The 12,612-nt window shown below is 46.9% G+C and overlaps 1 protein-coding gene across 2 annotated transcripts in view; it reads right to left on the bottom strand.

Annotated features, from left to right (window-relative positions):
• The window catches only part of WSCD2 (WSC domain containing 2), a 353,658-nt gene that overhangs the window by 37,055 nt on the left and 303,991 nt on the right, over nt 1-12,612 (bottom strand). For both annotated transcript variants that reach the window (XM_033957413.1, XM_033957412.1), the window contains exon 8: nt 11,283-11,483. In XM_033957413.1, the coding sequence (XP_033813304.1) occupies nt 11,283-11,483 (201 nt within the window). The remainder of the gene's footprint in view (nt 1-11,282; nt 11,484-12,612) is intronic.

Here is a 12,612-nt window from a genome sequence, read left to right as displayed (position 1 = left end):
CAGAACCATGGTGAGACCTCATCTGGAGTACTGTGTACAATTCTGGAGGCCACATTACCGTAAGGATGTGCTGAGAGTTGAGTCGGTTCAGTGAATGGCCACCAGGATGGTCTCGGGGCTCAAAGACCTCTCATACGAGGAAAGGCTGAACAAATTGCGGCTATACTCTCTCGAAGAACGTAGGGAGAGGGGAGACATGATTGAGACATTTAAGTATTTCACTGGCTGTGTCGAGGTGGAAAATTATATTTTCTTTCTTAAAGGACCCTCGGCCATAAGAGGGCATCCGCTGAAAATCAGGGGCGGGAGATTTCATGGCAACACCAGGAAGTATTTCTTCACAGAAAGAGTGATTGACCATTGGAACAAGCTCCCAGAGCAGGTGATCGTGGCCAACAGCATGCCTGATTTTAAATATAAGTGGGATGCTCACATCGGATCTCTATGAGGGTAGTGTAAAGGTATTGCCGTCAGAGTGCAATCTCTAGGAGGGTAGTTACATTACATTACATTACATTACTGATTTCTATTCCGCCTCAACCTTGCAATTCTGGGCGGATTACAAAAGAGACAACTGGACATTTCCAGGATAATTACAGAGAGAATTCTGGTCATTTCCAGGAGAAGTTACAAGAATAATGGAGCTGTATATTTCAAGAGCTACAAGATGCTGTACAAATAGGAAATAGTGCAGATCCAGTATATATACCAAGAGCTACAAGATGCTGTACAAATAGGAAATAGTGCAGATCCAGTATATATACCGTTAGGGAAGCAGTTGACATGCTTGATGCTAAAGAGAAGGGAACTGGTGAAGGGGGGAGGAGAGGGGAGTTGCGTTGAGGGGGGTCCGGTTGGGGTTAAGCCATCTGAATAAATTTTTTGAATAGGTGGGTTTTAATTTCTTTGCGAAAATATTTGTAGTCGTTTGTTGTTATCAGCAGGTTGGAGATAGCGTGGTCCAGTTTCGCTGCATGCGTCGCCAGCAGACTGTCAAATATCTTCTTGCGCTGGGTGCCTTTGAGTGGGGGGTAAGTAAAAGAGGTCTTAGATCTTCTTTGCCTAGTTAGGGAGGGTTAATAGAGTGGGCAGACTCGATGGGCTATGGCCCTTTTCTGCCGTCATTTTCTATGTTTCTATGAATATTGTGGAGAGCAGGGAGTTCAGCGCTGGCGGCCAGTCCTGTCGGCGAGGGTAGGTAGGTGCTGGGAACTCGCGCATGCACACTCCTGCGGCCACAGATCTACGGATCATGGAAGCACGCAGTTAAGAGTGCGCATGCGTGGCTAGAGTTTTATTATATATATATATATTTAGATAGATACGCTGGGAGCCTTGACCCTGAAGAAAGATATATGAAACATGGTCATGTCGGTGGAGGCGTTCCCTGAATACACTTCATCAACTAAAGATAAGTTAATATTAAGTTAATATTAAATTATTTTAAGGATTCACTGCACTAATAAGTATTGCACAAAAATATAGATAAGATAAATGGATTCGGTGAAGAAAATGGTTCATGCTACTTTTGCATGAAAGTATACAAGAGAAAACACCTCCATAGGTTCAATGTCACACAGCAAGAAGTGGAGATGTCCAATCAAGACTAGTGGACTCTTTATTTGACAAGTCTCTTTTATTTGTTCAAACTCAATGACTCGACATGTACATGTTTCAGCCAAAGCGGCCTGCTTCAAGAGTCTTAAGAGTCTTCTAGAGAATGCCTATACATCCACATATGCTAAAAGGTTTTCAAGTCGCTCAAAACGTACCAAGACCTCAGAGCGCCGCGGTATAGTTTGCTCCAAACCTTTTATAAAACCAGCTACATTAACCACTCTTACTACATCCTCTGGCAATGCATTCCAGAGTTTAACTATTATCTGAGTGAAAATCTCTCATATGCATATTAATTAAAGATATCCTGAAAACCCGACCTGTGGGCAACCTCAAAGACTGGTAGATCAAAAAGTACCCTCCAGCCTATGTCAGATGTTGCTGCACTAGGGCCTGATTTAATTAAACTGCAATTTTTTAACGCGGTTCCCACTGCAGCACATGGAACCTGTTTAATAAAGGGTCTTAAGCATAGTAATATACTTTAATAAATCAGCCCTGTATTTACCCACAGATACAACAGTCAAACACTCTAAATTGCCTTACAATTAATGGTGGAAGTAATACCACTGGCACCCTCTCCACTTAAGCTTGAAACTGCAATCAGTAATGCTTAGGGTTACCAGATTTTGTTCCGATTAAACCTGGACATGTGGCCCAGCCCTATTCTGCCCAAGCCACGCCCCATTCTGCCCCAGCCCCGCCCTCCAAACCTCTTTTCCTCTTTCCTCTAGCACAGGGGTGTCAAATGTCGGTCTTCGAAGGCCGCAATCCAGTCGGGTTTTCAAGATTTCCCCAACGAATATGCATGAGATCTATTTGCATGCACTTCTTTCATTGTATGCTAATAGTTCTCATGCATATTCATTCATATTATTACAGCTTTTTTTGTTAACGTGTTCACACAGAGCTTTCACCTTTGTAAGCTATTTGCATTCCTGCCGCCCCACACTTCACCTTAGTTTTCTCCCAAAATTTACAGAGATGTGTTATGCAGGGATTCTCAGCCCAGTGCTCTGGACACACTCATCCATGTTTTCAGGATATGCCCAAAGACTATGCATAAACAAAATACCCAAATAAGAGCTATGCTTCATACTGCTTCTAATGCTTATACCGTATTTTCACGCAAATAACACGCACCCGTATAAAACGCGCACACGTGTATAGCGCGCAGAAATCACGATGATAAGCACAAAAACTTTGGTATAACGCGCTCACGATTATACCGCGCATGCTGCCCGACTCTCCGTTCACCCCCCTGACTTCCGTGCACTGCCCCGCCTCTCCGTGCGCTGTCCCGACTCTCCGTTCACCCCCCCTGACTTCCGTGCACTGCCCCGCCTCTCCGTGTGCTGTCCCGACTCTCCGTTCACCCCCCCCTGACTTCCATGCACTGCCCTGACTTTCCGTGCGCTGTCCCGACTCTCCGTTCACCCCCCCTGACTTCCGTGCACTGCCCCGCCTCTCGTGCGCTGTCCCGACTCTCCGTTCACCCCCCCCCGACGTCCGATTCATCCCCCCCCCGGCAGGACCATTCGCACCCCCACCCCGAAGGACCGCCGACTCCCCGACAATATCGGGCCAGGAGGGAGCCCAAACCCTCCTGGCCACGGCGACCCCCTACCCCCACCCCGCACTACATTACGGGCAGGAGGGATCCCAGGCCCTCCTGCCCTCGACGCAAACCCCCCTCCCCCCCAACGACCGCCCCCCCCAAGAACCTCCGACCGCTCCCCCAGCCGACCCGCGACCCCCCCTGGCGACCCCCACGACCCCCCCACCCCCCTTCCCCGTACCTTTGGTAGTTGGGCCAGAAGGGAGCCCAAACCCTCCTGGCCACGGCGACCCCCTAACCCCACCCCGCACTACATTACGGGCAGGAGGGATCCCAGGCCCTCCTGCCCTCGACGCAAACCCCCCTCCCCCCCAACGACCGCCCCCCCCAAGAACCTCCGACCGCTCCCCCAGCCGACCCGCGACCCCCCTGGCGACCCCCACGACCCCCCCACCCCCCTTCCCCGTACCTTTGGTAGTTGGGCCAGAAGGGAGCCCAAACCCTCCTGGCCACGGCGACCCCCTAACCCCACCCCGCACTACATTACGGGCAGGAGGGATCCCAGGCCCTCCTGCCCTCGACGCAAACCCCCCTCCCCCCCAACGACCGCCCCCCCCCAAGAACCTCCGACCGCCTCCCAGCCGACCCGCGATCCCCCTGGCGACCCCCACGACCCCCCCACCCCCCTTCCCCGTACCTTTGGTAGTTGGCCGGACAGACGGGAGCCAAACCCGCCTGTCCGGCAGGCAGCCAACGAAGGAATGAGGCCGGATTGGCCCATCCGTCCTAAAGCTCCGCCTACTGGTGGGGCCTAAGGCGCGTGGGCCAATCAGAATAGGCCCTGGAGCCTTAGGTCCCACCTGGGGGCGCGGCCTGAGGCACATGGGCCCAACCCGACCATGTGCCTCAGGCCGCGCCCCCAGGTGGGACCTAAGGCTCCAGGGCCTATTCTGATTGGCCCACGCGCCTTAGGCCCCACCAGTAGGCGGAGCTTTAGGACGGATGGGCCAATCCGGCCTCATTCCTTCGTTGGCTGCCTGCCGGACAGGCGGGTTTGGCTCCCGTCTGTCCGGCCAACTTCCAAAGGTACGGGGAAGGGGGGTGGGGGGGTCGTGGGGGTCGGCCAGGGGGGTCGCGGGTCGGCTGGGGGGGCGGTCGGAGGTTCTTGGGGGGGGACGGTCGTTGGGGGGGAGGGGGGTTTGCGTCGAGGGCAGGAGGGCCTGGGATCCCTCCTGCCCGTAATGTAGTGCGGGGTGGGGTTAGGGGGTCGCCGTGGCCAGGAGGGTTTGGGCTCCCTTCTGGCCCGATATTGTCGGGAAGTCGGCGGTCCTTCGGGGTGGGGGTGCGAGTGGTCCTGCCGGGGGGGGGGGGGATGTATCGGACGTCGGGGAGTCGGCCGGGCAAGAGGGCTTGGGCTCCCTCTTGCTCCGATCGTGGATGCGGGTGCGGGTGGGAGCGCGTGCGAGTGGTCGTTCGGGGTGGGGGTGCGAGTGGTCCTGCTGGGGGGGTGAATCGGGCGTCGGGCGGGGTGGGAACTATGTTTGAAAACTTTCGTATACCGCGCTCACGCATATAACGCGCGAGGGGTATGCGCGGTAGGTAAAAACGCGTATAACGCGCGCGTTATATGCGTGAAAATACGGTATATAATTCATCATTTATTATAATAATATTACACCATCAAAACCTTTAAACATATAACATTGCTGCATACTAAACATACACACAATTATTCTCCCAAACAGTGAAGCCCCCCCTAATCTATCCAACACATAGAAAAGTTAAAATTCATGAAAAATTCATCCTTTCAATAAAATACTGTATTCAGTGCCTAAGACTATGCATGAGATAAATTTGCATATAGTGGAGGAAGTGCATGAAAATGTATCTCATCTTGAGTATCCTGAAAACCTGACTGGCTAGCTGTATCCTGAGAACTAGGTTTGAGAACCTCTGTGTTAATATATTCATTTTTCCCAGATTTACTAGAACTGGTCTTTCATTTTGAATTTTTTAAATAAGGGCTACGTTTTAATGTATTGTTTTCAATTAAAATTACAAAGACTAGGGGACACTCAATGAAATTGCAGGAAAATACTTTTAAAACTAATAAGAGGAAATATTTTTTCACTCAGAGAATCGTTAAGCTCTGGAACACGTTGCCAGAGGTTGTGGTAAAAGCAGATAGCGTAACTGGTTTTAAGAAAGATTTGGACAAAATTCTGGAGGAAAAGTCCATAGTCTGTTATTAAGACATAGGGGAAGCAACTGTATCGGTAGCATGGAATGTTGCTACAGTTTAGATTTTTGCCAGGTACTGGTGATCTGGACTGGCCACTGTGAGAATGGACTACTGGGCTTGATGGACCATTGGTCTGACCCAGTAAGGCTATTCTTATGTTCTTATGTTTTTAATTGCACTAGCAAAGCTGAATAAAATATTCACACATTCCCTTAAATAGACTTCATATTAAGGAGAGCAGATGTTGAATCAATTTAAACATTTGACATCTCTTATGCAGAAGTTTGTCCCATGACAGGTCGAGGACAGGTGGATCACAATCAAATGCAAGGATTCCACCAGTCGCAGACTCGCCTACAAACAGGAACGAGTCTGCAGTAGTCAACATTTCAGGCATCCACCTGACCCCTTCCCAGTTTTCAGTTCTGGATAAGGGTCTTTCTTTTATCCCTACTACTTTTTTTGACAGTTTTGCCACCCACAAGGATATTGCCCGTCTCACTAGAAGTTTGCAGATTAAAGTATATTTTTCTGACAAAGAACTCTCTTTTTCATTGGGTTCCTCCTGGACCTCTTGATTCGTGACTTGGTTTTGAGGGATATCCAACAACTTCATCGATCCCGTAGTCAGCACAGTTATTCTAACCTCACCTGTATACAAAACACGGCTTTAAATACTCTGTGGTCCAACAATAATTTGGTCATTAAGCCTGCTGATAAGGGTGGAGCGGTAGTGGTCCAGTCTAAAGCTCAATACCTTGCTCAAATTCAATGTCATATTTCCAACATTGCATGGTACACTAAACTAGACATTGATCCCTCCCCTCAAATACAAACCAGCATCATGGAGGTGGTCCAATCTGCTTGTGCAGACAATATTATAACGAAAGCTGAGGCTAAGTTTCTAACTCAAACTCCCAGCCATACTCCTTTTTATACTGTGCCAAAAATACATAAAATGCTTTCGAACCCACAGGGAAGACCCATTGTTTCTCTGAGGGGCACTATACTGGAACCACTTTCTAAAATGGTTGACTATTTTTTGAAACCTCAGGTGGCCAAGGCCAAATCGTTTGTTTTGGACACCACTCATTTTTAAAAATCTCATCCAACCTCTAGTTGTTACTCAATCGGATCTATTGATCACTATGGATCACCGCTACCGATTACCGAGATCAAGAAGAACTCAGAACCTTTTCACCTTCCCCCCTCATAATGGTACCCGACGTAAGAAACTTTATGACAGCCTTCTAGCAACACAGGCAGCGAAAATTGACCCCACCATCACCAAACTGATGATCAAAACAACAGACATCAAAGTGTTTCGAAAAGATATCAAAACATTTCTTTTCAAAAAACATGTCCTCACCCACTATTCCCCTCCCCAATCGCACACGCAATCTCACCAGCAAATAACACATTAGTCAACCATCGAACCTCTTACACCAATAATATCCAGACCCCTAAATAAGCATCACCCATAGGTATCCATTTAACCTATTCCTAAATAAGCATCTCCCATAGGTACCCATTTAACCTATTCCTTCAATGTTAGGTATCCTTCTTCAGTTACCTAGATTGTTTTCCCCACACTACCCTGTAACTACTTGAACCCTGTTAAGTTATTCTATCGATAAATTCCAGATATCTTATAACTGTATTTCTATACCACAACATGTAATTTACTCGAAGCGTTGTTATGTAATTCTCTCGGTAATGTCCTGATCTCTTTTAACTGTAATCTGCTTAGAACTGCAAGGCACAGGCGGAATAGAAATCACAAATGTAATGTAATCTTGAAGCTTTATATAGTAACATCCCTCAAGTAGAAGCTTCGAGAATTGTTGACTCTACTTTGTCTTCTTTACCAAGTGATATCCGTATCTCTAAAGATTTTTTGATGACATTATCTATGTTGGTTCTGCAAAAAAAATTTTTTGAAGTTCAGGGGGAATTTTATTTACAAACCCATGGCGTTGCAATGGGTACCGCCATGGCTCCTAGTGTAGCGAATTTATATGTCTCCAATTTTGAGGAAAGACACCTTTATTCATCATCCTGGATGAGCAGTATAACCATATGGCTCCGATACATTGATGACGTATTCCTCATTTGGTCAGACACTTCAAGTACATTTTATGAGTTCCTTCAGTGGTTAAATTCTGTGGATATTCACCTTAAGTTTTCTGCTGTTGTTGACATTTCTACAGTTACTTATCTTGACACTGTGGTGACTAAGTCTCTTGGTAAACTGGTAACTACTGTTTTCAGAAAACCTACTGATCGCAATACTTACCTTCACTATTCTAGTTGTCATTCCACTTGTCTCAAGCAGTAATTACCCATTAGTCAATTTCTCAGGATCCGGCGGATATGTTCTACGGTGGTCAAGTTCAAAGCTCAAGCCAAAATTATGACACAGCGCTTTAAAGCCCGGGGTTATCCTGATTGGACTATTAAACGAGCCTATCTCAGGGCCCGCTATGCTAACCCTCAGTTACTTCGCACCACCATGTCCAACCAAAGCACTGATCGTCAAATATGTGTTCTCTCTTTTTCCAACCAAGCTCATCAGGTTGCCAGTATCATTAAAAGACATTGGCATGTTTTGGACTTTCATACTTTTTCTCGCCCAAAGAACTTGGGTAATTTACTGACTCCCATGACTCCCCGTTCTATTCCAGACACAGGGAGTCATTCAGCTTGCGGTCACTGTAATATGTGCCGCAACACATTGTCCATTTCCAGTTGGCAACATCCTCAAACCCAGCAGGTCTACAATTTGAGACACCATACCACCTGTGATTCCCAGTGGGTCATTTATATCATCACCAGTCCTTGCAATCTCATATACTTGGGACGGACTAGCAGAAAAATCAAGATTTGTCTGTCTGAACACAAGAGCAGACTGAACACCAGCTCTCTGTCTGCTCCTCTGGTTCCCCACTGCCTGGACAAGGGTCACTTGTTTTATGATCTAACTTAGTTCGTTTTGGAACAACTACCCGGCGATTTCAGAGGGGACAAAATGCATCACATCCAACTAAGGGAACAATTTTGGATTTTTCATTTACGTGCAGTACACCCACATGGACCTAATGACTGTATAGAGTGGAATACCATCATTTAATTTCTGTCCGTTTGTGATTGGTGTTCATCTTTCATGACGTAGTTCCTGTTCAGCTCTTAAGCGCTGTGTGTGCTGCTCTTTGTTAGCTCCGCCCTCCTCCCAGCCGGTTTGTTGGATTTAATGTGCTTTTCATTTTCAATGGGTTTCTGACGAAGGGATGCTGTGTTACCAAAACCGAGCTTGGTTGAACCTGGCCAGAGGGGATCTTCAATTCAATTGTGGTGATTTTTTGGATTCCTGTTCCATCGTGCCTGTTACATCTACAGAGGAAGCAGACTTTATCCTTCAAGCTAAGTTCAAGTTCAAGTTCATTTTGGGAGTTGGCCGGGGGGTTCTCAGAGTGTTTTCCATGTGATTCCATTCGTGTGACAATTAAATTATTTATCACTCATTGTTCACCTTTATTCTCACTGTATTATTTATGCACACGTGAGGTATCTGATGATGGTTTGCTGGTAGGGGTTTGCTGCCCTAACCTAGTTGTTTTCTGCGCTGGAGGTTTTTCCTCCGTTCGCAGACACCCCTCCCCCACACTGAGGATACCCCGTTTCACAAAAATCTTTATTATCTTAATTTTTATTTAATGAGTTATTGAGGGTTTTTGTTTCCACGAGTAGTTATCCCTGGAGTTCTCTCTTGGAACCCATTGACTTTTACTGCCTCTTTTTTTTGCATCTTTTAAGTTCCTTTGGCAGTTTATCTTTTGGAGTTTTTTGTGTACCATGATAGCAAATTGCATTCTATATTAATTGATGGCTGACTTATCGTATCCTTATACGGTTCGAACAAAGTACAGTCCTGGCTCCTGAGCAAATGGAAGCTAACCAAAGCCTCATCTAGTTTCCCTGTTTGAACATGTCTTTCTTGTAGGACGTAGACTCTGTGGGGAAATATGCCAGACATATCCTGGCAGCAATCCAGATGCAATTTCTACTTTGTTGACGCGGGTAGAAATCCTCGTGAAGAAGATCTATCCAATTGACAGTGGACCTCTGTTTGAAAGGGGGCAAACCTTTTGATTTACGGGATGGCAAACCTTCTGTGATCAGAACATTGCTTCCAGATGTGTCATAAAAATATCTAGAGATTGCATTCGGCCATAAATTCTCATCAGACTTGATTATGTCTTTGCATAATAGGCATCTGTGTCCTACATAAAAAGGAACTGTGTTTTTATATAAGACTTGGGTGAACCTGTGCGCTCTTTCCATTTTTTTTTGTATTGACTGTTTCAAGTTTATTTAAAATTTCTTATACCGCCCAATCAACCTTCTAGGCAGTGTACAAATTCATAAAAACATAAAACATACGTTAGCTAAAATACAAGTTTAAGCTGATATTACATCACCAAACAGTAACAATAACTTTCAAAGGCCTAGATTCACTAAACCTTCAAACCGTGTGCGATCCGTTTCCGTTTGCATGCCGGCCAATCAGGGAGTTCCCTAGACTCCTCTCTAAGGAAGTCCCTGATTGGCTGAGGTGCCCTAGGCCCCTCCAAAGGGAGGAGCCTGAGGCGCCTCAGCCAATCAGGGCCTTAGGCCTCTCCCCGTGCATCAGATGATGTGCCGGGGCGGGGCCTAAGGCCGCTATTGGGCGGCAGCCAGCCAGAGCAGAAGACTGTCGGTGTAGGAGCAGGAGTGTGCGGGCACCCCTCCTGCTCTCGAAGATGGGAGCCTCGAAGGAGCAGGAGGGACCTGGCACCCCTCTTGCTCCAGAAGATGGGAGCCTGGAAGGAGCAGGAGGGACCGGGCAACCCTCCTGCTCCCAACTATTTTAAAGGTATCGGGGTGGGTAGGCCAGGCCTGACCACCTGGACCGACCAGGGGTGGGCTGGGGGGGTGGGAGGACTAGGAGCAGGAGGGACTGAGCACCCTTCCTGCTCCCAACTTTTTGGTGCCATAAGGACCATGCTGGGAGGGGGGTGAGGGCCGTGCCGTGCCGGTCGCAGGGAGAGAGGGCGGGTGAAGGCTGTGCCGGTCGGGGGGTGAGGGGCGGCCATGCTTGGGGGCACATTTGTGTGTGGGGGTTCTTTTGACAGGCTTGCCTGTCTTTTATATTCATTTTTTTTATGGGGCAGATAATTTGCATGTGTAACACACGTAAAATATCTGTGTCATGGATTGGTTTGCTTAGTGAATCTAGCCCAAAGACTTTTAAAAACAAAGACAAACAGGAACAAAAGGTAAAAAGGCAAGAACTACAATAGTCAAAGTAAGAGTACAATTAAGGAAAAAACAATAGGAGGAAACAACAAAGTCCCATTTCTATGGGTAAACCTTTGTTTTGTCTTTATAGATGGCTTCTATTATTACCTCACTGTAATTGTAGGGCTAAGTTTATGCTGGATTAAAATCTTACTGTCTTACCTTGGAAGATAATTTATTTTACACTGAGGCATTTTTTACTAATCACTGGAAAGAGTCAATATTGCTAAAACTATAGGTCCGTTCAATATAGTTTACAAAGAAGATTTCAATTTTCAAAATAGTAAAACACTTCCACAAAACCGCAGCAGCCACTGATCGGTGACACTGTCTGCCAGAATTCATGGGGAAAAAATGCACGGAAATGTACCATGAATTAAACCTTTATGGGCCGTGTAGATTTATAGTTTAAGATTGTTTTATGGCTCATCTTGAAATGTCATCCTACCAGTTCTACAACTTATTTGCATGCAGTATGTTGATTTGACATCACTGTGAGCCTGCAGTTTGTTTAATAATAAAAAGTACCTTTTCCCTTCCAGTGAGCATGCGAAGCAAAACCGATGTGTCCGCCGTACTTCCGATTGAACTCGGCCATCAGCGCTTTGTAGGGGTTTCGAATCAGCAGGACAGCGGCGTCAAAGGCCTCAATTTCTTGCGCGCCACTTTCATGGGTTTTTATGCAAATTGTCCTTCCACTCCTCCAGTGATCTCTTTCTCCTTTAAACCCTAAAAAAAATTAAATACAAGGCGCATTTGTAACGTCACGTGCAGCATGGCGACAAACCTGGGGATCTGCCGTTTGAAAGTAGCAAAGAAATGAAAAGAGAATGTGTGTTATTTCCTATATGAAACAACAAAATAAAATTTCATTTTCTTCCTTTCACTTTCGTGCACACATTTGCTTCCCAATTGACAGGCTTTCAGATGATTGGATACAGGGTGGCACAGGGTTATTCTCTGCCAGATGTTACATTTTGAACATTACCTCTCAAAAATGGGGGCCAAATAAAAAAAATAAAAAATAAACACCAGGTGCTAAGCATGATCCTATATAATGCATATGCAGTGGCGTAGCAAGGGTAATAGGTGCCTGCGGCGGTGGTGCCCTTCCCCCACCCCACCCGCTCCATCCTCGCGTGTGCCCCTCCCCTTCCCCTGTACCTCTGTAACGTTCGCAGCGCGAGCAGCAACACCCCCAAACTGCTGCTTGCGCCAGCGGCGGCTCTTCCTCTGATGTCACTTCCTAGGCGCGGGTCTGGGAAGTGACATCAGAGGAAGAGCCGACGCTGGTGCAAGCAGCAGGTTGGAGGTTGCTGCTTGCACTGCGAAGGTTAGAGGTATGGGGGAAGTGAAGGGGTGGGCACATGCAATAGTAGGGGGGGAAGCGGGAAAAGAGCGGTGGGTGGAGAGGAGCATGGGTGCCGGCGCCCCCACCAAGATGGTGCCCCGGGCGGACCGATCCCCATCCTCTCTTACTATGCCACTGGGCATATATGCCTAGCATGTAGTGCCAATTTCTGTATCTAACTTTGGGCAGCAGACACACTCCTGCTTTAAACCTGGCACAAATGCCGCCTTGCAACAATAAGAAAAATCCTCCACGGCCCATAGACAAGAGAGAATGCAGAAGTGGAGGGGACGAAAAACAACAGGTTCTGGTGGTGCTGACTGTAACATAGTAAACGACAGCAGATAAAGACCTGACCGGACCATCCAGTCTACCCTACATTACAATTTCATGATTAAGGTGTCTTTTTTCTTTGTTGTTTTTTTTTTCTGGGCCATAGACCTTAGAAGTCCACCCGGTTAGGAAATTCTTCTTTACGGAGAGCGTGATTTAATCTAATCTAATCTA

Source organism: Geotrypetes seraphini, chromosome 8 (genome assembly GCF_902459505.1).
Source record: "Geotrypetes seraphini chromosome 8, aGeoSer1.1, whole genome shotgun sequence".
NCBI classification, from domain to species: Eukaryota; Metazoa; Chordata; class Amphibia; order Gymnophiona; family Dermophiidae; genus Geotrypetes; species Geotrypetes seraphini.
Note: the sequence above shows the minus strand (reverse complement) of the source record. Positions and strands in the feature narration are given on the sequence as shown.